The sequence below is a fragment of the Cupressus sempervirens genome, chromosome 8, assembly GCF_028749045.1.
Source record: "Cupressus sempervirens isolate cs-2001-9-10 chromosome 8, ASM2874904v1, whole genome shotgun sequence".
Taxonomy (NCBI): Eukaryota; Viridiplantae; Streptophyta; class Pinopsida; order Cupressales; family Cupressaceae; genus Cupressus; species Cupressus sempervirens.
This window is the reverse complement of record NC_143125.1, coordinates 167,640,064-167,666,492: the sequence shown is the minus strand read 5'-3', so window position 1 is coordinate 167,666,492 and position 26,429 is coordinate 167,640,064. Positions and strand designations below refer to the sequence as shown.

General features: G+C 33.3%; 1 protein-coding gene across 3 annotated transcripts; it reads left to right on the top strand.

Moving 5' to 3' along the window:
- The first annotated feature begins 930 nt into the window (after positions 1-930).
- LOC149542085 (NAD(P)-binding Rossmann-fold superfamily protein) lies at positions 931-5,051 on the top strand. Of its 3 annotated transcripts, none has more exons than XM_089797133.1 (6): positions 931-1,801; positions 1,884-2,023; positions 3,193-3,312; positions 3,495-3,588; positions 3,776-3,887; positions 4,208-5,051. In XM_089797133.1, the coding sequence occupies exons 1-6, from the start codon at positions 1,684-1,686 to the stop codon at positions 4,344-4,346; spliced, it is 723 nt and encodes a 240-aa protein (XP_089653259.1). In that variant the 5' UTR covers positions 931-1,683; the 3' UTR covers positions 4,347-5,051. The 3 variants fall into 3 exon arrangements, with proteins under 3 accessions (XP_089653259.1, XP_089653260.1, XP_089653261.1); XM_089797134.1 differs by having other exon boundaries at positions 1,257-1,801; positions 3,495-3,525; XM_089797135.1 differs by having other exon boundaries at positions 1,257-1,801; positions 3,495-3,610.
- Positions 5,052-26,429: the final 21,378 nt, after the last annotated feature.

Here is a 26,429-nt window from a genome sequence, read left to right as displayed (position 1 = left end):
CTTTTCTATTAATTTGTAGCAAAAATAAATTAATGTGTCAATTATATCTAAGTTAAAAATAAAATAAAAATGTCTTCCTTATCTAATTTTAATTAAAGAGAACCCAGAAGGATATTGGTTCTAAACTATTTTACTATTATTGTAATTGAGTTTTATAAAAATTACAATTGAAGCATAAAGGATATACCTCAAGCTAAAACAAGTTGTTCTTTTATCATAGATAGATTTGCACCCATGACCCTTGCCTTCTCATCTAATTACTTCCTTTGATAGTTCTCCCCATCTACATCTACAAAACATAGAATCTTATTTACATGTATAAAATGGCAGTGTTATTAAATACCTTTGGAAGTTTGTCATGCAAGGATGGAAATATTCAACTTTGTTCATCCTTTAAGGATGTGTTAAAAGAGAAAATATAACAAAAAATTGCTATGGGGAGAAAGATTTTAAATTATCCTTTTTCACAATTTTAAACTTTTGATAAAAAATTATTTCAGCTTATATACCTTAAAAGAAATCTGCTCTTTTTTGGAGAATCTAATTTCGATCCCAAAAAATAATAGCTCCTCAATGCAATGGATCTAAGGATGGATTTGAATAATTTTTTTCACATTTTAAAATTATTCAGTAGAAAATACTTCAACGACATAATTTAATCAGAAATATTTCAATAATATAAATTTAATTAGAAAAAATTCACTAAATATTTCAACAATGTAAATTTAATAGAAAAATTCACTAACATAAACTTAATCAAAAAATGTATTTAAATGGGTGCATAGACATTGAGTAAGAAAGATGACACTTCTTCCATTCTTCCACATTTGTTCAAACACAACTTCATTCTTTATGATATTAAGAAAACAAAAACTTTCCTTGATTTTTATTATTCCTATATGAATTCATCTTTTATAATGTTGAAACCTTGTTCTGAAAAAATGATCCTCTCATGAAATTGATCTTCTACAATTTCAATTTCACCAGAAATGGATCTAGAATTCATTCAAATCACCAGAAAATGAGATATCTAGTTGATTTTTTATGAATTTATTCAAAATGAACAGAAATTATTTCTGGTAAAATTGATGATCTTCCACAATTTCAATTTCACCAAAAATTGATCTAGATTTTATTCAAAATCAAAAGAAAATCATGGGATATCTAGTTGATCTCCTGTGAATTTATTCAAAACGACCAGAAATTGGAAGATCCATTAGACATAAATTACATTTCGAAATTAGGGTTAAAACCTGTAAGAGCTGTATGCTCCAAAGTATTTGTCAGTTTTCAGGAGATATCCTCGAGCTTTGTAAGGGCAGTCCAAGATACCTCCGTTTACTAGTTGAATCTTAACCTTGGTGGAGGAGCTGGCGGGGTGTCACATCGAAAATTGCTTTGGAAGGCAAAATAATATGATTGGAGAAAGGGAGGGTTTGGGAATATCGGGGTTGGCGTGGCCCGAGCGCAGCCGCAAAAGCAAGCAGAATCTCAATGAACAGGGCAAACATTTGTCGGAGCTCGGCGCAACCTGTCATTGAGCAGGTGAGTTGTACTTGCAAGAGAAAAGGATATGACGTGGCCAGCATGGTTACCTCATTTGGACCGCTGGTCCGGCATATTTAGTAATGGCTTTCTGTGTGGCTCAAGGGAAGGGCAGCCTGTGTGAAGGTGGCACTTGCAATGGCAATGGCAAAAGGCGTTGTAGCGGTTGTCGGCGTCGGTCCCAAGCTCGGCCGGTCCATTGCCAGGCGATTCGCTCACGAAGGATACACCGTTGCGATTCTCGCACGAGATTTGGGTTTGTAAAATTTCTGCAATATTTTGGCTGAAATAATTACGATTTCGAGTTTTGCCGTTGAATATTTGGGTTTGTTGTGCAGAAAAATTGTCTAGGTTTGCAGATGAGATCGCCAGAGAAGAGAATGCGCAGGTTTTCGCCATCCGAATCGATTGCTCCGATGCTAAGAGTGTGCGGGAGGCCTTCGAGGGCATACATTCTCTCGGCTTCGTCGAAATTCTGGTAAATTTCATTTTTTGTGCAAGAGTGTTGTAAGGTTTGGAAAAGTTTCAGGTTTTTTTTGTCTGAATTTGATTGTGAGATCCTGATCTGCATTATTTAGTCTGTTATTTTAAATTTTAATCGCAAATGCACCTTCGTGCGTGTCGCAAATCTCTGGTGGTATCCGATTTGGGGACTTTGGGAAGATTGAACGAAATGGGAGATTAGGGGAGGAAGAGATTAGTGGAAATCAGTATTTGGGCGTTGGTTTTGGCTGACAAAGTGACAAAGGAACACTTTCTGTCATTGATGAGGCCAGATGAGCCCATCAATTTCTGTCTGGTACAACAAACCAAATCTTTAGTTCTAAGATTATTTGGGAAAAACGAAATTAAAATCCTCATTTGCTTATTTGGGACATGTGAAGCATTTCTCTTTTTTCTCATATCCGAAGCATTGCCGAGTCTGTCGATTCGAAGGTTGTCTCTAAGAAGAAGTCTGATAATTGAAAAGAGGATGTCTCTATGTTACCCTAGGCATGGCAAAATATTACTGTTTGCTTTCTTGCATCTGTCCATTTAAGACTTTTTGATCGGCACATGGCAAAACATTACTGTTTGCGTTCTTGTATCTGTCCACGTAAGACTTTTTGATCGGTAATGGGTGGTAATGGGTCGAAGTGTAGATTAGTTATTATTATTTGTTGCAATTAATTTTTATTTTTTTTTGTGTTAAAAGCTTCGCTAGACTCAAATGGAAAACCCCCACTTCATTCAAGATAGTTTTATTCAGTAAGAGAATCAAGAAATTTCGGAGGGCAGATCTGGTGGGAATAAATGAGAATCTTTAGTGGTCCTGATCCTTTTTTGTTGTTTGTTTAAGTAACTTTTCAACTTTCTCTATCAATTGAGCGTCTTTAGCAAGTCTGTTACAGCTTTTACAATGGAGTACCTGAAGCATGTCTGTTTCAGCTATCTCTATCAAACTGATTGTAGTCCATAGAACTTCTTAGCTAAAGCAAGTCTGTTACAACTGTTTTAGTATTAACAATATTGCATACTAACAATATTGCATATGACAGTTCGATACAAAGTGACGCTGTTACAACTGTAAGTAGATTTTGATTGAAAGCTATGATTATTCTGTTTTGGGTTCATGAGGTCTGATTGTATAACTTGTTTGTTGAGCAGGTGTACAACGTGGGCATGCCAATAACATGGAACCTACCGAAGTTCACTGATATAAGGTTGGAGTCCTTTGAGAAATCCATCACCATTTCTGCGGTGGGAGCCTTCCACTGCGCCCAACAGGTGTTCTTCTTCTTTCTGTATTGTTATCATTGTGCATATTGATAGGATTTGGCCATGGGGTGTCCTTTGTGGATTCGTATATAATTATATGCTGTTGTAGTGAGGCTCATCATGGGCTGAAAATGAATAAATTGTCAGGAATGATTGACGATATGGCGTTGGGTAATTATAATTTCATCTAGATCTTGCCTGGCATGGTGGAGAGAAGGAAAGGTACGATCCTTTTTACTGGTTCTGAAGTATCCATTAGAGGAGCAGCAGGGTTATCTGAACTGAGTACGCCTATTCTTGCCCCCACGTAATTCTTTATATTAGCTGAAAAATGACCATCTCTTTTGTGTCCTATTTTAACTACTTCATTTATGCATTTATCAAATTTGGGAGCTCAATGTGTCCCGTCTTCACAATGTTAATTGCATTCATTCGTAACGCTGTAACTGGTTGTATGTGAGTGGCCGTACAGCCTGTGGGAAGTTTGCTCTAAGGGGTCTTTCTCAGTGTCTTGCTCGAGAATTTCAACCACAAGGGATTCATGTTGCCCACATCATTATAGATGGAGAAATAGGATCTTCCAGGTATGCACTCAAAACACTCACATTTGAAGCTCATGGTTTTCTGGAAGTACTGTCACTTTCCTTTTCATATGGACATTTTAGCCGTTTTAACATCATGACATTCTAATCTGGGAAAGGAATAATGAACTAAAATATCATGAAAAGACTTGAAGATACATTCGAATGACAATAGTAAAGCCTTATATCTAAGACTGTATCTTTATGTGAAGAATCTAGTCTGTGAAATTTTGTTAGATCAAACTCTCTATTGTGTCTCATTTGGGCCAAAGAAGGCCAAGAAATTGAAGGTTTGTGGTAATGGTAATTGTCATGAATGTCAGGCCTAAGGAGGCCAGCGAACTACAGGAGCATGTTTTGAACCCGGATGCCATAGCTCAGACGTATTGGCAGCTGCATATTCAGGACCGGAGTGCTTGGACCCAAGAGGTGGATCTCAGACCTTTTTCTGAGAGGTTTTGAGCCACTTCATCCAAGACCTTTTAGAATCTTGGACCATTTCCAGGGAAGTATTGAGCCAATTTATCTAGTAAGGCGTTTCGTGGTGTTGTCACTCATCCACCATTAGGAAAGTTGATTGGTGTTGAGGTAGATATGCATATTGGTGTGATTTTGAGTATAAGACTGGCTTAATTTGGGAGAAAACATTGTGGTCTCCATCAACGTTGATATGAAGCTCTTCTTTACATGTTTGTAAGAGATTCAAAGAAGAGGAAGAAATCCATCCGACCGCCTTGGTATTGTTGTGTTTGTAACCAGGGGGGCTTCTTAGCATTGGATAATCGTTTGAGAACTCTGTTCATATAGTGGTGTTTTTTCCTGCCTTACAATCTATATATAGATATAGATATACATATATAGGGTTTTCTAATCTAGAACCATGTGTGTAAGCATCTCATGGTGCTGATGAGTCTCATCAAAGAAAAGACATTCAAAGTTATTTCCATCTTCAACTGGTGGAAAAATCTTCTTTTCTATTTAATTGAAGCGCCACCTGTAAATTGTATCTCCGCCTTTTAATTGGCGTCAATTAAGGAGGAAATGAGGCTCTTCTCTACATCTTTGGAGGATTTCTTGTGAATAGGAAGAAATCCATCCGACTACCTTGGTATTGTTGTGTGTGTAATGTGGGTTATGAATATTGATGGGATTTAGGTCGTTTGGGAATTCTGTTCATATTATGGTATTTTTTAGCCTTCCAACCTAAATATGTTGTTTTTTAATATGGAGCCAATTGTTTAATGCATCTCATGGTCATGAAGCGTTGGGTGTAAGATAATTTTTAATCTCGTCTTCTATTTGAATATATTACAACAATATCCCTTACAAGATAAGATTGCGTTTACACCAAACTGTGGTGCTTGCACATTCTTCTCACCTCCTCGCCTATCAAACTGGCTACAGATATGAGTTGTGAAGGCATGGAGTGATAACCAGTAATTCGATCAAAATTATTAGTAGCCGTAAAAATGGAATATGGTTAATATTATGAACGAAAATTGCTTTCATGTGACCTATAGCTTAGATGATTACAAATTTAGCAACCATATAAACACAATCTTTCATCTTCTCAATTATTATTCTTTCTTCCAATCAGTAAGTTCAGTATGAAAACTGTTTGAGCATTGGTAATATATACCATAAATTTCATTAAATTACGATCAATCAAACTGTTAGATTCACAATCAAGATTCAGACAAATAGATTTTATTATTGGAAAGAATGCAAAGAAGGTTGACAACATATACTGCTTACCCTGTTAAAATAGAATTGGGCGAACTATAACTTTTCAAGATTCATAGTAACCAATACGGATACAATATTCAAAGAAATTTGAAGATATAGCTTTGACGGATACAATAGTCAAAGAAATTTGAAGATACAGCTACAATTCTCTGTCAGAACCCGGAACACTATTTGTATGAATCATCCATTCATGATTACAGATACAATATTCATAGAAAATTGAAAGCAGCTTACAGCTATAAATCTCTATCCAGTCTAAAATGAATCATACATTCCTGATTACACATAATATTCAAATAAATTTTCAGATAACATAAAAGCTATAATTTATTTTCTCCTGAACACCATCAATATGAATCGCTTATACATTCATAACTGTGATGATATGTATTTCGGTCTGAGAGTTTGCCTTACATGAAACCGTTGACAAATGGAATTCGACGTGTTACTTGTAGGAAATTCTACTTTTGAAATGAAATAATTTACTTGGCGACTCAAGAGTCTATGGAGCACTTGAGATATAACCACTCTTTTATATTTATAGGATTGCTGGCAATAATGTTGACCACCCCATATTAAATACAGTCGATTTCTTATGTTGGATTATGTTGAACAGAACAAAAAATTTACGTGGGGGAAAGTCTATGAGGTTGATTTTACACACAAGTTTTTATCTGGAAATTATTGATCTAGTCATCTTATAAAGAGTCATTTTCTGGAGAATTAAGGTGTTAAATTTAACAATTAAGTAGAGAATAAGGTTTCTTACTTTAAATAATAAGTTATACTGGCATTTTATTTTCGGTGTTGATTTTGTATTGTTTATTTCAATGATGGATTCTTTTCGGTTTTTAGCGTGCAATTACATATGGTTGGAATAATAAGTTGTTTGATTATTAAATGGTGTTAAATAGAAAAAAATAAGCATCAAAGTTTGGCATAAGAAGGTTATTGGAGAAATGAATTAACCATAAAAGTATAAGAGGGTTATTTGAGAAATGAATCAACTACAAAAGTATAAGTTCTTAGATGGTCAATATAGTATAGTATAGATGGTCTATGTAAAATGATATAGAAGTAAAGTTGAACTAAAAGTTTCTTGCACTAAAATGTGGTTTAATTAGAAGAAATGGTTCACTGAAAAGCTATTAAAAAAATTTATTAAATGAAATATCTATTTGCATTATATTACAACACACACATATAATCTCTTATATTTGAATGCAAGTTGATGTATATTATATAACAATGTTAAGGATTATTAAAAATAACGAGTATTTAAAAGAATTTTTAAATTAAGATATTAAAAATATCGGCAAATGTTTAACAACTTTTAAAATAAATTATTGATTAAAATTATTTTGTATAATAAATAAATAAATGAATATAATTTTACATTATGAAATAGAAGCTTACAAATTTGACATTATTAATTTTTATTTTATTTATTTACTTTTACATAATTTGAATCATTCTTACACTACACAAAGAAAAAGGCATATTTTATTTGTTATCTTTCTTATGATTGTACTTGTGTATATGTCTTAAAGGTATCTTGATCCTAAAATCCCTTAATATATCTTTTTAAGGTTTTTTTTATAAAATGTGTATTGTACATCTTGTATCATAGTTATGATATAATATTTAATTGTGGTATATTTAGGCAATCTTAAGATGCTAAAATAAATTCAACATTGTTAAGAATTTATTGTTCATGTAAGCAATGCTGGTATAAAAATTTAATTTGATTAGCACATTTAAAATATTTACTAAAAATTTTAATTAAATTTTGTAAAAAAAAATAGGAATTTTAGTATAAAATAATAAATGAGTATTCCTCTCCTACAACATTTTCAGTAGGTGTTGGGTCTTCAATACTTGAGGATTCCTGTACTAGTTGTGTAGGCTACTCCCAACATTGGTGGTGAGCCTTCTGTGAATGTCGTTGGGTTTGAAACTTTTTTGACACACATCTTGTCTTATGTTGCTTCTCCCTCAATACCATGTCCTAAAAATAATAATATTAATTCTATTTTGGGGTGATTCTTCTCCCTTAGGCTTGAAGGAGGGCTTGGTTGATGGAGAAGGCTCGACTTCTCTTCTAGTAAGTCACAAAATAGTAGTGTTTAGGTTTGAAATCGAAGAGACCTGTCCTGATTTTAAAATATATTATGGTTTCTTTCCATGAGGATGTGATGAAAGATATTGAGCTTTCTTCCTCTAATCTTTCAACCCATGGTGTGATATTTCATTTCTAGGGTTTTTGAGTGAGACTTCCTGACTTGCACAAGTGGATCTCCTCTCATTGGGAAGCTATTTTGTCTGGTATTATTTGCATCTTCCTTATGGCCAAGGGATTTTATTGCTAAGTTTGAAAACATTGAAAATAGAGAGTTGATTTTGTGCAATTATTATTTTACTTGGGAAGATCATTTTGTGTTGACAGTGAAGTTGTAACACCTTGATTTCCCCCCTCTTTTGAAGCCTTTAATAAGATTCTAATTTGGGTGAGGTTCCCCTATTTTCCTCTTCATCTTTGGATTGACTTACTGTTGGAGATCATGGGAATTGCTCTCAAAGATTTCTTGATAGTGGATGATGAGTCATTTGATATTTTGCATTATATTTATGTTTGCATCTTGGTAGAGATGGACATCTCTAAGGGGTTGCAAGAAAAGATTAAGCTAGAGAATTTGAAGGGTTTTAGTATTAAAATGTTTGACTATGAAGGGCTTCCTTTTAGATGCTAGAGATGCATTAAAATGGTTCATGTGGTAGCCCAATGTGGGTTAGATTAGGCTAAGACAAAAAAAAATTGCTTCTTCATGGAAGGGTGCTTCTTTTGAACATATATTGGTATTCATGGAAAGGAGTCTCCAGATGGTGAGATTCTCGTTGATGTTGCTTTCTCTTCTACTAGTAATATTTCTGATTAGTCTACTAGTAATATGTCTTCTCGAGGTGGGGATATTGGTTTCACTTATGTTGGAAATGTCTCTATTGATTCTATTGGTAAAGCTTGTCATATCCCCATTTTAAGATGGAATTTTAATAATAATTAGATAATACAATGTTAATAAATAAATAATGATAATAAAGTTAAATTTTAACTAATACTAAAATATAAAAATAAGAAATATCCTTTTAATCTATATTATCAATGAAATAATATTTAGTATTTTAAATAAAATAATAATAATAATAATACAATGAATAAAAAAAATACAACAGATAATATTGTAGAAAGTATGTTAACTTTATAAATAGAATTTAATAACACATAATAAGAAACACAAATAAGTGAGTAAATAAATAATATAACATAAAATCACTAAAACTAATGAAAAGTCAAGAGATATTTAACAAATAGACACGAATCCTTAAAATTAAGATATAAAAGGGAGGAGAGTTTATTTTAGAGAGGGAAAAAAATGGCGAGGGGAAGTATGAGTTACAAAAGGAAATTTGGAAGAGGAAAGTAGTATGAAGAATATAGGGAAGTGACTTTTTGAAAATGTATCAATAATATTGAAAGGATCAAAACTTTTGAAAGGATCATAATTATAAATAGTTGTGACTCTTCAAGAAATATTTTGATTATTATAAAGTATTCGAACTTTTCCAAATGATTTTAGTTATGAAGTGCTGTGACTTTTTGAAAAGATTATAACTATGAAGTGTTGTGACTTTTCAAAGGATTTGTATTATGCAAGGTTGTAACTTTTGGTAAAGAAGAAACAAAAAAAGTACATTTTATCCTTTCCTTATAATTAGAAAAAGAAGAATTTTAGAAAGTAAATATAGAGTTGAGATAATCTAGAAGGAATACTTCATTGAAGGGTCAACTAAGGATAAAGACACATAGACCAAGCAAAGAGGAAGGTAAGAAAGGTATGTTTGTGGATTATATTTGTTTAATTATGTTTATGAATTTATTTATATTGATGAATCATACTCGTCGATAATTTATACATATACATATGTATACATGTATATGTAAGGGTGGGATTCAAAGTGGATAGCACACATGACTTAATGGTTAATGGTTTAAGATCAAGATAGTCCCTTTTTAGATTAATAAATAATCTAAAATAAACAATCTTAATATTCATTAAAGATTACTTGATCAATGAAATCTCTTATGGGGAGAAGATTTGATCATAATTTTTATAGTGGCAATATCAAAGATGGCTCTAACCTCCCATTTGGCTGACATGATGAAGTAGATCAAAAAGTCTTAGTGTCAGTGTTAGAGATGGGTAACTATCCATATGGATGACATTATAGAGATGGAAATATAGTGTTGGTATCAAAGATGGGTGAAATCCCCATTTGGTCAGACACTACCTAAAAGGATATGACCTCAATAATGTTGGTATGCAAGAAATTTTACCTCCATCAAACCAACATGCCTAAGGAAATATAATGGTAAAAATATTATGATAGTGTCAACATATGCATATGTGAGCCTTAAGGGGTGCACTCTAGGAAAGACAGTTGAATAGCTAAGGGTTAGGAAACCTAATCTAGAGACATTTTAAAGGTTTGGGTTTAGGCTAGAGGATAGGAAAGTATACTAAAAATTTTTCTTATTAAAATCCTAACTTTTATTTTCGCAGGTTTTACCAACTCTAGTAGTAGGGACATTACAAAGGTTATGTTAGATTTTTTGGTAATGCTCCAACCAGACAATCCTCTATTGGCTAGGGATGGTGGTCTTATTGGTCCATCTGATTTACTTGGCATTGTTGGGCATGTTGTTTCTCCTTTGCTGGAGGAATTTGGCCTTGGTTGTATCATCAATGTTGGCTATGAGCTAGTTGCAACATCTTTGAGGGGTGTTAGGCCTTTGGCTCTTAAATCTTTGGAATAGTGGGTTGTTGCTAACGTTGAGGATGGATGGATCAATGTGAAACATAAACATTAAGCATTTTTTGTATGTGTTTGATGTTACCCTTAGGTCCCATAAGAAGGGGACTAAAGGTAAATTCTAGTGGGGATTTGTAGTTTTGGATTGTTGGTTCTTAAATGATTCATCTATGGTAGCATTCAATAACTTTTTTGTCTGGTTGGTATTTGGCTTTGGATGGCCCATTTCTTGTCCTGGAATCTTAATGATCTATCTTTTGATTTAATATTTATTCAAGGTTTTAGGTTCCCTTAAAACCTATTTTTTGCATCAATTGAAAAACTAAATGAGAATTTAGAGGCAATTGGTTTACATAATGACATTTATTAGTTTTGTGCAAGCTTATTTTTGTAAAAATGTAGCATAAGCAGTTATTGATGTAGACTATCATAACCTTTGACTTGTTGATTTAGGTTAACTTAATTTCTAATTTTAGTTGCGTATATGGGGAATCATGAATTACAATGGGTGGTTACCTAACTTTTATTTTATTCTTCAAATAAAGAACAATTAGATGATTTCAAATTTAAAAAAATTAGACTTGCAAGTGTATTGTATTCTTTATCATAAAATAACATATTAGGTTTTTTATTATTTTTTGATGGGATATTCACTTTGAGGATTTTTCATAGCATATTGTATCGACTTAATGGTATGTTTTTAATCTTTTGCATATGGATTTATAATACTTAGATGTATATTTAGGGCATCTTGACCAATATAGTGAACAAAAAGGTTCACTCACCAAAAAGAAGCCATAAATGTAGCTAATGCATTCACATTATTTACAAATTCAAATAATCCAAATGCATTATGTCTTAAGAAATCTAAGGCATGATGCATATAGGTTTTTAAAAATAAAATCCCATGTGCATTAAGATTTAAACAACGTGACCATGTTATTAAAATTAATTAAATTCCATTATATTTCTATTCAATCATAAAATCTCTGAAATTGACCAACACTAAAGAAACAACAAACATCTAAAAAAACTAAAGAAAACTTGATCATGATTTTTTTGCCATCAACCAAATCAAGATGTCACATCATTGTATAGGAACACCAACTCTTATGAACTAATTGCACAAAGATATAGGTCACGTGTTCTTTTCATTTAGCTCAAAAAGTAACATTCCTAAAAAATAGGGTAGTCCTAATGAACCTAGGACATCCAAACATGATTAGATAAGATGGTTAATTGCAATGGAACTAATTTCCTTGCTAGTATGGCTATGGATAATTGTTTAAAGACAACTTGAACTTGGAAACAATTGAATTATTTGGCTCTGAGTATTATGAGATTATTAGGTGCACCAAAAAAGAAATAAAATCATATGCATACATTATGAGAAAGTGTCCAAATCCATTAAGAGTGCCCAATAAAGAATTGAATGAGAAGGGCACTTGGAATGCTCTATTTCTGACAAAGCTTTCACAATTAGGGTTTCTATTCTTCCATTTCTCAATACAATTTTTTATATCTTAAGTCAAGTTGTGTTTGTACAGTCATGTGCAACATAATTGTATGCATTAGCATAAGCCATGATGTGTAGCTTAAATCCATATGCAAAGGGGTGTGTTCATGTACTGTCGTAACTTGTATCCCTATAAAATATCTACTCATTTAGGCCCCATTTTAACTTGTATGTCCTCTTGCATTGATTTATGCCAACCAACTCAATGTTGCATGCCATTCCACCACTTTCTCTCCTATAGGACCTATTGTTGCTCCTTTCCCCAATGATTGGCCCCAAGTTGAAATGATGCAATCATAACTTGGTTTTAGTAGGAATTCATTGCCTATGTCAACTTTTTTTGACTTTTTCATCTCAAAATGGTGTGATATGTATATAAGAAAGGCTACCTCCCTCATTTTGGCAAAAGGAACTTGTTCAAAAGAAAGAATACATCTATATTCAAGTATTCAAGCATTCACATTCTCAAACATTCAAAATATTTCATCTTGTCACGTCCTTCATTGTGGCAAGCTTTAATGACCTTCATACAAGAATGGCTTTGTGATTTTATTTTAGGTTTGTGCACTCATGTTATCTTATCAATATTTGTGAACACATTCAAAGAGTGTTGCATCATCAAGGCATATGACATTGTATTCTCATAATCTAACTTATGTTATACCTTAGCACACTTTCCTTTTAACCATATCTCATTTTTATTTCAAGGTTGTTTTCACAAATAGGGTACAACTAATCAAAACCCATTTCTAAACTATTTTTCTCTTTTTTGTGTCTAGGAGTTGGTAGTGTTGCTATTGAGTGAGACTTGAACACATTAGGATCCTAGTTATAATCCATAATTGAATCTTAACAAGTGTAGGGAATAGGGTGATTGATTTTCCAAGTACCACATTCCCCCCATTCTAGCCTAAAATTTGGATTATAGGTGTGTTGCAGTCTCCCCTTTTTGTTTCTTGTCCTTGAAATTTCTTGTCACTTCCTAGTTGTTTTGTGCATGTACATAAACCCATCTTCCCATCCCTTGAAGCCTTATATTTTTATTTACATTTCTAAATCACATTTGCACATACAACACCAACATTAAGAGTAAAGAATCATTAACTATTTTTAGCACTTGAGCCTTATTGAGTGTAGTGGATAATCTTCCTTCTAATGCAAGAGAAGAGATATGCTTAAGCTTTCTAGTTTTGGAACATTCTAGTGTGCTCTATTTCTTTCATTATATTTAGTGGAACTAATTCATTACACTTACATTCTAATTTGGGTCTAATTTTTATGCATTTACTATGTAGATATTTTCACCTTCATTAGATTTTGGTGAACCCAACACTCTAACATCTTAATTCTAATTTTGTGTCTAGATCTTATTGTTATGTATTGTCTTGCTACATACTTATAATTTTCATTCCTATATCTATTTTGGGTATCCATCATTTTCATAATGGAATTTATAAAATTTGATTAGTTTGATATTTGCCAAGGAATTACATTGTACTTTGGTTACATTTATCAAAATGATGTGGTATATAATGACTTCTTTAATTTCATGTTTCTTATTTTCATTCATAGAACCCTTACATATGGCATTATAAGATTTTCAACCATATTTCCTTCTTACAAATCATTTCTCAAAGCTTATCCACATTACATATTTTATAATAACATTCTTAAGGAAATGCATGGAATGTGTAGATTCCATATGTGAGTTTGTAGAACATTATGGCATTGAAATAAACAATATTAACAACTCTTCTAAGTTATATTTTGGGGATATAGTTTATACTCCTATTAATGATCTCCTTAATTGACATACTACAATGAAGAGTAGTGATATATCTTCTCCTCCTAAAGATACCTTGGTGCAACAAGAAGCTAAGTATGTTAGTTTGTGCACTTCTCTAGATCCTCTTCTTTCTCCTAGACTTTATCTTTGACATAAAAAATATTTTCGGTAAAGATGATGTTATGCATCTGCTTTGTGATTTATCTCCTAACATAACATTAAGAAAGGATGAAGATATAGACAAGAATTCATCTTCCCTACTTGAAGAGATATGAGTAATTATGATTGAATTCCACATCTTCTTCAAGAGCTTAATCCTCCTTCTATCCATCCTTACACAAATTGTTTCCATTAAACTTAAGATGAATTTTCATCTTGTCAACTAAAGACTTATTATAATGTTCAATATGACATTACTTTTCAACATGGATATAGTGGACAAGGTCTTGTCATTCAAGAACAAGGAATAAAGGCCCATGTAGATTCTCTTACACAAGTCACTTGAAAGGGTGTATGATTTATACCTCGAGAAAATATTACTTCTTCTTCCACAAATCCTATTAATCCTTCTTCAAAACCTAAACCTTCTTGTTTAAAAACTCTTTTGTCAACATAAACAATTATCAAAATAAATTTAGATGATCATTTTGTCATAGCTAAAAAAATCTTTTGGAGGCTTGAATATGATTTTGATATTCAATTTCCTTTACATTATTTTCAAATACATCATAGTTATATAATGGTAATTTCCATTTTCTCTTTCATCATAGTGATAAGTATTCTCTTTTGTATTGCATCTTGTTTAAATATATATTTTTAAGATGTGAAAGATATATGCTTTATTTCTTTAATAACAATCTTATACTTTTTATATTAAAAATTTTGTGCCCAAAATTCTCTTTGCTTATTATGTTGCTCTACTCTATGCGATCTTAGTAGCTTACTTCATTGGGGGCTCTTCATTTTACATGGTGATATGATTTCATATTTGACATTTTGGTGTGAGAAAAATAAAATGTCCCTTCCCTTGTCTTCATGATTTGGAAGAAAGGGTTCCTCTTCAATTATTTCTCTTTTCAAAGGATCCATTTTTCTTTATTGGTTTGTAAATTTCAAAATACAATGTCCTCACTTGCATCGATTTTTTTTTCTATGTGAGGATTTTCTCTTTCTCGAGAGATTTACATCCTCATTTAAAATATCTTCATTTCTTGGAAGTGTGTGTCTATTATCAAATAATCTATGACTTAGAGTCTATAATATGTTTTGTTGGCTCTTGATTTGATAGAATTAAAAAACCTTTTATGATGCTAGAAAACCTAGGAATTAGATAAAAACCATTGTGGGCATTCTGCAAAATCAAAATAAAAGGACCAACTAACAAGACATCATAGTCTTCTCTACTTTGGACTCTTCAATATTCAAGTAGGTTTACCTTAGGAATTCAACTTTTACCTACTTCCAAATCAAGGTTCTTAACATGAACTCCAATAACAACTGATTATTGAGCCTTCATCAAACCCTAAACATCATGAATCCAGTATACGATGACATTTCATACTTGGATAATAGAATTGTAAAGGATTGATTGATTATAATATTTCTACATTGTGCAAAGCATTCCATTCATTTTAACTCACAAGGATGACCAATTCCTTATCTATTGGTCTATGACTAACATAGATCACACCTACTTCTGGATATTATCTCAACACTTTGTGAAAAGATCTATCTATATTACTCATCATATATGTACTTAGAACCATAGTTTTCTTTAAGTTTACATTAAGCCTTTACACATTCCATTAGATTATTAGCAAAATGAAACTAAAATATAATTCAAGGTGAATTACAACTAAAATCTAATAAACTTTTCTATCAGATCTTAGAGAACAAAACATAAATAAGGAAAGAGACAAGGTTTGGAATGAAATCAAATTTCAATATTTGTATTCATTTCTTTGAAATATATACAACTCAGTTTCATCTCTACCATAAGGATAACACAATTGGCCAAGAACTGTAACTTTTGTATTCAATTTTGGAATTGATTTACAGTATACATAGACCAACTCAAACTTTACATAGACTCATGCAAAATGAAATAAAACTCAGACCATCCTCTAGCCTTGGAAACTCACTTATATAGTGCGAGTTGTAGCAAGCTTTAGGCATAGAGGGAAAAGGACAACTATCCTTAAAACAAAATATTTACAAAAAGACAAAACTGTCAACATCAAAAACTGCACAAGAAAAGATAAAATTGATGATCTTTATCTTTTAGTAACAAAATGGCCTCTTCATTGTTTCCTTTGTGGTGGGCCTAGTTCTCTTGTAGCAATTTCTTGTACGTCCAATGCACTTGATGCTTGATCTTGCTCCACATGTTGTTGTTTAAATTGTGGGACCTCTTGGCCTTCATGTGTTGTGTCAAGATCTGATATCTAGATATTTATGGTAACTAGTTTGTCATTTGCCAGATCATTAGTTTGGGTAGCTACATCCACTGTTTCAATTAGTTGATTTATCTCTTTATCATCTGCTTGAACTGCTTTATCAACCAACTAATTTCTTTTGTAACAGTTGTCTTGTCCAAAGTTGTTTCCTCATATTCCATCTACAATAGTTGTACTGTTGGAGAGTAGTCCACTATCCACCTATTGAAATCTGTGTCATCTGGCCAATTATAACTCAATATTTCTTTCTCCCTCTTCGAAAATCCTTTCCCAATTTCTTTAGTTCATCAAAATCTTTTTTGAAAGAATCAAAAAATATTTGAACTTGTACAACCTCTTCAGTGGTCCTTGCAAACCAAATATAGTTCTCTTTATTTAGCCTGATACTCATCAGTACTTTCAACTCATTTGCCCATTCCTCTTTATCCTTTATTATACCTACACCCTTGAGTGCATGGGGGAAAGATAAAATTTTTTATTGAGGTATTTAGAGAAACAAAAATTTAATCCTCTCTAGAAAGTCCCTCCTATGATCAATATTCGAGAGATTTTTGGCCTGATCAAAAGTTTTTTTTCTATTTGATCAATAGCTGAGCAACATAGGGTTGTGAGAGAATCATCTCTGCTAATCCACTTATTCAAAATTGGCCTCAAGGTGGCTTCACCATTATTCAACTCACTCCATATCTTTACCAATTTTGACAATTCTAAGTAGAAAAGAGGCCAACCTACCCTATCCAATAGATACAAAATTGTGTCCTTGATCCTATCTTCATGTTGGATGCCTAGTTCCACATGTAGTGACCATATTTTGGCTTTCTCCCCATTCAATTCATCAGCTATATAGAACTCTAGTTGTTGAGGTGTTCTTGTGATCTCTACAATGGGTTCAATATTAAATGGTGGCATAGGGGGAGGACCAACTGCAATTATGAGTTGCCTAGATTTCCTGCCTACCTTTCTCTTCCCGAATTGCTTCTGCATATTGGAAACTTTATTCTCTAACTAGTAAATTGTTCCACCTCGTTCATCACATGCCTCCAAAACTTTTTCAAATTTCTCATTTAACTCTAAAACTTATTCTTATCCTTAGAAGCAACCACAACACTAAAATCTGCTACTTATTCATCAAGGCAACTTTTTCATTGTCTACCTCTTCTACTATGTATACCATGAGACTACTTGTGTGCTCAGAGTTTGATACCTCCTAAATTCTAGTCTTGTCTCTCTTTTGGATGGACCACATGACAAAATCTTTATGGTCATCACTATATTTAACCCCTTTATTGGCTTGCACTACTTCATCCTGAGTCCTGAACTTAGTCTCTTTTTCTTTTCTCACTTCATCAAAGATCATTGCATTAGCAATGTCCCATTCAGGCAGTATTAGGACTCCTGAGTCTTTCAACAATTATCTTCCCCTACAGGTGTTATTTGACTGAATTCCTCCATGAGGTTAGCCTTAACCTCCTCTTCAATCTCAAAGTCTTGTCTAGTAGGTTTCTCTGTCTTTATTTGTTTACATTTGGCCTCAAAATTTTCTATATTATTTCTCCACAAATTTTGGATAAATTCCCTAGACTTGACAAAATCTTCATCCTCCAAAAACTTACTTGTTGTTGCTTCACAATAGGATCAATTTATTTCCCTTTGAAATCCTCTATAGTGAGGGCTATTGATGGCATGGGAGTCTCTGCAAGCGCTCCTTCTTCTACCTTTGTTGTAGTTATCAAAACATCCCCTTGACCTCCTATATGCCTAAATTAGTCCCTCAAGAAGTCTTCATCATCTATGTGAATGGGGGTCTGTGAAGGGGAGTACTCCTCAACTCTTGAAGAAGATCCATATTCTAAATTCTACTTTTTAGTAGTAGTTGTTGTAGAAGGACTCCCTGGGAGTTGTCTCTTATAGAGGGGCACAAGTTGTACATTTATATTTCTTACCACAACATACCTTTCTTTCTTTTGCAATGTATATTGACCAGGGTTTATGATGGCTTTTCTTGCCAATCTCTTCTCTATTTCAATATCCTGATCTAGATAGGCTTGAACCAAAATTGCCTTCTTCTCATTTAGGGTTTCTATGAACCCAACAAAATTATTCATAAGCATATTAACTTTATTTCCCCAATATTTTATGTCAGCTAGGGGGTCATCCTTTGGATCTAAAACATTAACAAACTCAAGGATTCTACTATATACTTTCCATTTTTCTTTCCTAACTTCTTGCTCTTGCAAGGAAAATCCATTCCTAATTATATCCTCAATAAAGTAAACAAAATGTGCATAAGTCTTAGCCTTAGTTCTATCCTTAAACATGTCATAAAATCCCCTAGGATCAATTAAACATGCATGGGATTGGGCCATCTGATACCTATCCAAAAAATTTCCTAAATGCTTTCATCCTCCATTAGAAAAAAAAATTGTGGATTATAGTGAAATGGGGAAAAATGGTACCTTTGGATCTTCCCATTAGCTCCTTCTCTTCTAATACTCCTACTTGTCATAAGAACTTTGCAATTCCAATCTTTAGTGGCACTTGATAAGGTAGAACATGGGGCTTCCCTTGGAAACCATACACTCTGAAGATGGTGGGGACTGAGTATGGGATGATGTCCCCCCCAATTGTAGCTTATCTTTAGTCCCTTGGCATGATCCTTGGGCCTGATCAATTCTAGCAAGGGCTGAGGTATTCTAGGATCATGTCCAGTCAATGGGATTCTTAACTTTGAAGAAAAATATCTGTCAAATCTCACAAGCATCAATGACCTCCCAAGTCATATCTTCACTCCACAATTGAACTGGTAGTTTTTCTCCACCCTTTTCTAACTCCAACTTCATTTCCTTGGAGAAAATAGAAACCTCTTTGTATAAACACATGTACATTAGCATGGAATACCAGAAGAAGGGCTTCTCAACTTTGGCTTTATTTATACCAATTAATCCATTGTGGATTTCTTTTGCTAAATATGTGGAAAAAAAAAGGATCTCATGCCATATTGTAGTGTTTGGGAAATGATGAAAACTATGGACCCTTCGATGTGATATTGCTCATCCATCCCAAAAAGTATGTAGAGGGAGAAATATAGTGCCTATGCCCCAGGATTGAATAATTTCTTCAATAATGGTTTAGGGGTGTTAGTTGTTACCAGTGGAAAGTGCCATATCTTTACAAAGTGTTCTTGCAGTGGCCCCTTCCTCAAGTATACCCTCTGAGCATCATACTTGGCCTATAGATCATCCAAATCAATCTTCTCATGTAATGCATGGTCAGGGTTTAACCTGAAAAACCTCCCTAATTACCTTGTGTGTGACCCTAAAAAGGTTGTCTCCCACATGATTTTTGACTACCCTTAGCATTGGGTCATACCTTTTTTCTATCATTGTTAACAAGTCATCATCGAAGAAGACACCTAGAACAATCATTTTTCCAATGTCAAGTTGCCAGACATTGCTTAAAGGAGTATCATGTTGACTTTTATAAAACTATTTTTTGAATAACTCCAAACCCCCAATAGATGTTTTAGTATCTCTTAACCAATTTTCTTTATCATAAAAACCCTCACTAACCAGTAACCTAGGGTTTTTAGGGACTAGTTCTTTTCCTTTGGCTGTCTCATTTGTGGACAAGGGCAATTGTTCCAAAAAATCATCATGTACATTCCTCTATTGGTAATCTACTTTCCCCAAGAAATCCCTTCATGGAGGCTGTTGACATTCTAGTCATGTTTGTTATTAGTGACATACACTTATTTAGATTGTGAGTTCATACCGAGCTTATTGTATAGTTCATACTAAATGAGACATCAAATATCAATTCCAGTCAGTAGGATGAAATATCCAAACTAGCATGCAAGATGCAAAAGGGGTCACTGAGTAAAAAATAAAAGTTATCACCAAGCAAGGTCAGGTTATTGTCTTACCAAGCAAGGATGAGTTACAGACTCTACTGAACAAGGCCGAAAGTAATCAAGATGCGTATGGTCATCGAGTCATGAAGACTTTGCCGAGTGTTCAATAAAAGGAAGTGGATGATAGCCTACCAATTTGATCTAACATTTGTACCAAGCATTTATGGCAAAATTTTGATAAAATATATGAAATAGAAACATTTTTATCGTGAAATTTTTAAGAGCTATTGCACAGTGCAATCTTCAAGGGCATTCAAGAAATTTGAGAAAAAATTTGATAAAACCTTCAAATTCTCTCAAACCCTACCAAGTGAAGATGACATCCATTAGCAGCAAGGTAAAGCGAGGTTCAAATATGTTAGTTTGTGGTGTGGAATGGAAGGCACTAGACTTCAAGTTCACTCTTGCAATCGCTGAAACCATAGACCCGAGTGGAGGGTAGTCTCAAATCCCTTCCAAGGTACTGTTAATTAATGACATCTGTTCTCATTTCAAATGTACGATTCAAGAAATTGGTACAATAGAAATGGATCAAACCCTAGAAAGGTTATGTGTGAATGACATTTTGAAACCCAAACATCAACATCTTGAGGCTAAAGGATTAACCCATATTCTTCACATGACCCGTGAATTCCAAGTGAAATGGATTAAGTTTATTCTTAGTCAAATGCATAATGGACAGATATGGTTGGAGAAACCAATTTTGATCACAAAGAAGATGATTCATAGGATCATCGATCTCCCCATGCTGGCAAAAGCTAAGATGACCAAAATCCTAGGTCAGGTTGAATTGGAAAAGAAAACCCTAGCAAAGTGGGATGGAAGAGGCATGAATATAAGCAATGTAGCTAATATGGAATTAAAGTTTGGCATCCATATCATTTCAAATAAAATCTATAGTTCAAGCAAGTTGAAAAGTGTGTCATGTGAAGTAGTTGACCTGGCATACAAAGTTTTCAAAAACAACCTTTCTCTTGACATTGCCAAGCTACAATTGAAACAATTCATCAAGAACATGGAGCACATCAAAACATCTAAGAACAATCCATGTAAGTTTGGCTCTTTGTTGACATGCTTATTCTTTTATGTTCAAATATTTTTCCCCTCAAAAGGCACTATTGTATGGAGAAAAGATGTGCCTATACTTTATCAAATCAATGAGTACATTGCTAAGATGGGTGAAAATTATAATAGTACTATGGATAATTATTTTGATGCATTCAAGGAGAAAATAAATAATGGATTCAAAATCCCCAAGAAACTGGTGAGGATTACAAGGATGATATATGCTTTATGGTAGATAGTGATGAAGTATACATTTAGGCAGTTAGGCCTAGAATTGCATGGGTGAAACCTCTTAGATATGAGGTTAATATTGATGAAACAAAATATATTATTGAGGCACTGATTAATGAACCAGTTCATCCTAAAGTAGCCTATTTCGGTACATATGATGAAGCAAAGGTCATGATAGAACTAGAAATAAAACTCCCTCAGACAGTGAATAAAGGAAAGAAGAGAATTCCCAAATTGAAAACAAGTTCAACTCTTTTGTTAATTGAGGGAAAAGGTGAGGATGAAAAAGAAGAGGATGAGGAAAAATTAGAGGAGGAAGAGCCACTAAAGAAAAAGGGCAAGGTAATCATTACCAAACCTACTAAGCCATCCACTGTAGTGTTCACCAGGAGATCCTCCAGCAAGAAATCAGACAAGGAAGGAGAAGACATAATATTCAAGAAAGCTCCACCCATCTTCTAGGATAGATTGAAGGATTTATAGTCAGGGGCCGACATAACCAATTTCAAGGCATTGAAGTATTAGACTAGGACCGAAGCAGAATAGCAGCAGATCAAAGATCTAATGATGGATAAAATGGATAAGTGGAAATACTCGCCCGATTAGCTTACACTTCAGATTCCTAGTGTTTTGATGGATAAGATTAAGACAAGATGGGAATTTGTAAAGCATACTACTAAAGATATATATGAGAAAACCTTGAGCTAGCTTATGCCAAGTCTAACTGACAAGGAAGTGAAGGAATCCATGAAGAATAATGAAGAAAAGCTAACCTTGAAATTCAACACTTGCCTTGTATTGATGAAAGACATAGAGCATGTTATGAAGAATGCAAAAAATACATGGAAGAATGTATATCTTCTTCATAAACTGGTAGATTTTTTCTAGTAACCATAAGTGACAAAGATGATAATGATGATAAAGAAGAAAAAGATGAAGAGGAAAATGATGAAGAGACAACACCTTTTGATAACATTGATGATGAAGAGGAATGAAAGCAAGAGGCTACCAAGGAAGAATCTCAGGATACAGAGGAAACTGACCTAGTTAAGATTGCTAGAGTGATTATAGCCTCACTTCCTCATTCTCCAAGAAAGATGTTGACAACATCAAGCACAGAGACAACCTCTATAGGATTGATTGTGTCTAGCACTCCTAGCACAACTAGCCAATAAATCTTTGCACCAATACAACTTAGTGCATCATTGACTAAAGTACCAAGTACTTCATCTACCAAGCTGCAGACTCTTCCCTCTTCAACTATGATTAAGACATCAATTTTGGACACAACAATTTTAGATACATGAATTTTGTCTTTAATAGGTACTCCTATTAGTATTTCTACAATAAGTGCAATATCAATTTTTGCAGAAAGCCCCACTATTTCTACTATTGTTTCCATTCCAAGTACACAAGCAATAAGTGCAAGGAAATTTGAGACCAAGCCTCAACCGAGCACAAATTTTTTGAGAAAAAGGTAAAGAAAAGGAGGAGGATGTTGATCTTGATGAGGAAATTGTGATTCCAAATTGGGATATTTCAAAACTTACTCCTAATCAAATGCAAACCTTTGGAGAATTACTCCAAAAGAAAGCCAAACATCAAAGGCTAAGAGAGGAAAGAGATAGAGAATTCAAAATCATTGAGGATGCCAAGAATATTTTGGCAGAGGCTATAGGCATAGAGATTGATTCTTCTCAGCCAGTTTTGTTTCAGTTAGCAGAAGTAGTCCAAAAGTATAATGAGGATCTAGATACACAAGATAAATTTCTACATAAAGAAGAGAAAAAGTTTGAAAATAAAGTGTTGGAGCACATTGCTCAACAAATTGCCATTTACCAGGTAGAATTATCTACTATTTTGGGTTCTCTAGAAACCTCTTGTACAAATGTAACTCTACTTTTTGGTAAACTATGTGATATTCCAAGATTTTCTACAGAAATAAAGGACAAATTATCCAAGATTGATGAAGATCTCAAAGCAAGTGCTTAGCAATTGCATCTTGACCCAAGTTCAAGCTCTACACATTTTAAGAAGATCAATTTTTTGATAGATATGCAAGCTAAATTTCTTAGAGAAGAAGCAATAATAAGGTCCACATTGGTAGATATCTAGAATATGGTACTCCCTAACATGGATGCACTGTAGAAGCATATTGCTTATACAAAAACTCTCATCCATGACAATAATTTCTCTATTGCAAACCATATGATTGAACTTTTAGCAGAAGTGCAGGTGGCATTGTACACAAGCAAGGCCTTGCAAGAGAACTGGGACAAGCCTTTGGAAATCATATTGAAGGTACATTCAAATTTCTTGTCTCATTTTGGCATTAATATGTAAAAACAATAGCATAATTCTTTGGCATTAATGTCAAAAAGGGGGTGAAGATATTGGAAAAGATATTGGAGAAATTATAAGGAGATAAAAAAGAGAATAGATATAAGATGTAAAAAGATAGGGGGAGAAAATTGAAAGAAAGTGTAAAGAAACATTGTATGTATAATGTACTATATAGCATTACCATTTAAAAAAATGTATCATTTACAAATTTTTTTTTGAAAAATCTCAAAAATAGTATACTCTACCAAGTTGGAGATATAAGATGATGGATAATTTAGTTTTGACTAATAAGTGTTTTTTCACTAATGCCAAAATGGGAGATTGTTGACATTCCAGTCATGTTTTTTATTAGTGACATACACTTATTTAGATTTTGAGTTCATACCAGGCTTATTGTATAATTAACAATGTTAACCAAGCATTTTAGTAGTTACCAAGTTCTATAGTTTGTATCGAGTCCTTTGGACAAATTCTAGTGTATGCCAAGCAGTTACAACTATTGTGAAGATCAGCAGTGTAAATTAAGCATCTTAGTCTATGCCAAGTTTACCAGTGCAAACCAAGTTATGCAGTGGTTATCGAGTTTGCAGTTGATGTGATGTGAGCCCAGTGTTGACTGAGCTAGTCAATGTTAACCAAGTTACTCAATTTATACCGAGCTAAAGGTGATAGTGTTTACCAAGCTCTGTAGTGGTAACCAAATGATTCAATTTATATGAAGAGTTTCACAGTATTCGTTTTCACCAGTGCATACCAAGTTCAAGACTACTTGGAAGTGATTAATATAAATCGAGCTTCTATGTCTACTGAGTGCATGATGATGTCAAGCAGTGACAGTGGGTATCGAATATCAGAACCTCATCAAGTCAATTTTCAAAGCTCGATTTTTCTACACTTTGGTCAACTTTGTAATATTTTGTGTAAACTTGAATCGTGGCCAACTTTGTAATTATGTAATTGGATTGATATGTAATGTATTGTATCACATCCAATGTATGTATGGAATCGAAGAGAAAGTAATGTAATCATTATAAAAGAGTAGAAGTGTGAATTACAAAGGCTACAACAATATAAGAAGTATCAAAGATTCATTTATCACAGCAAGGTTATTTGTACACTCAAGAGAATCTCATTCAGCAAACCAAGTTGTAGATCAGAGATCAACTATTGCTTCATCCTAATAGGTGAATCAATCAAATCATTTAACAAGGTAGACCTAACAATCTTATGTAAATCTCATTATCGATTGCATACTTTATTGTATGTTTGTAAATCCTTTCACAAGGTGGACCTAGTAGTCCATATTGCTCCTAAAAAGGCAGATCATCAGAAGTGATCAATGTAAGCCTTAACAAGCCAACTTTATACTGCAATACTAAAGCTTGTGGATATCATCTCCACCCCAGTTTTACTTTCTTTTTGGAAGGTCTCTAGGTCACCAAATCCTTGTGTCAAAGTTTTATGTATGCTTTCATGTTTTCTAAGTTTCTCATGCATGAAGTTAGATCAAAATTTATAGAAAGGATTAATTGCTAATTGGATTGAAAGTTTTAGAAGTTACTGATTCACCCGCACCCCCCACCCCCCCCAGTAACTTAGCTTGTCATAATATTTCCAATAGGAGGCCTCTTATCTAATTTATCACAATTAAAACTAAAATTTATCAAGTAACTAGAGGTTTCCATTACTTCCTCAACAAATTTTCTTACTTCACTAAAAAAAGTATTTCTACAACAATTCACTGTTTGAGAAAAATTGCAGTTTGAGCTCTAGTTGTTCCACACTTGAATTCTCTTTTGCTTGGTACTCGATAATGAATTGAATCGTAAGTTTTATGGAAATTATCTTCATATGAGCTTGCATTGATCAGCATTAATGTTTTAACAGTCAAATTTAAGGCAACACTAAAATTTTGAAATCTGGCCATTGATCTAGGCACAATCAAACAATGCCATTTTAAAATCTAATGGCTACATTACCTTTTTGGAAAGATGGACACATGTCAACACATTGTTTTCTCTATTTAGCTAAAGTTTTAGCATCTTCAAAATGTGAGAAAGTGACGATCGTTCATTTGATCAATGATCTTGAAAAATCCTAGTTGACATTGTATTTGTCTCAAAACTTTGGACCCATTGATACACATGTGACTTCATCACTTTTTCCTTTGGCTAAGCATCATGCATCTTTATTATGTGAGAAAGTCAAAAGAATCAATCCTCATCACATGGAAGATCAAGATTTTTTTTGCAGTATTATGTATTGTGTGGCCCACATGGACATGTGGCGGCTTGTCACATTCTCACTTTGGCTAAAGTTCGCACAACTTCAAAATGTGAGAATGCAACAACCATCGATCAAACAAGATCTAACCACTTCTAAAAAGTGAAGTTTTGAACGTGGAGAAAGGGCTAGAAAATTAAAATTAATTATCATTTAGAACCCTCCTTTAATTATTTGTGCCAAATAGATTGAAATACCTAGTAAGATTTAGTAATAAATGTTACAAAATGTACACCTGATTTATAGATCTGATTGTCGAATCAACTTGAAACTTCACCAAACTTGACATGAAAGTAAATAAAGGAAAAATAAATAGAATTTTAACCAAATAAAAAAACTT

What these genes read in the sequence shown, in the direction of transcription:
- LOC149542085 (XM_089797133.1), top strand. Translation starts at nt 1,684, where the DNA reads ATGGCAATGGCAAAAGGCGTTGTAGCGGTTGTCGGCGTCGGTCCCAAG. An exon ending in TCGGCTTCGTCGAAATTCTG is followed by an intron (nt 2,024 to 3,192) that starts GTAAATTTCATT and finishes TTTGTTGAGCAG; the next exon opens with GTGTACAACGTGGGCATGCC. An exon ending in AGCAGGGTTATCTGAACTGA is followed by an intron (nt 3,589 to 3,775) that starts GTACGCCTATTC and finishes GTGGCCGTACAG; the next exon opens with CCTGTGGGAAGTTTGCTCTA.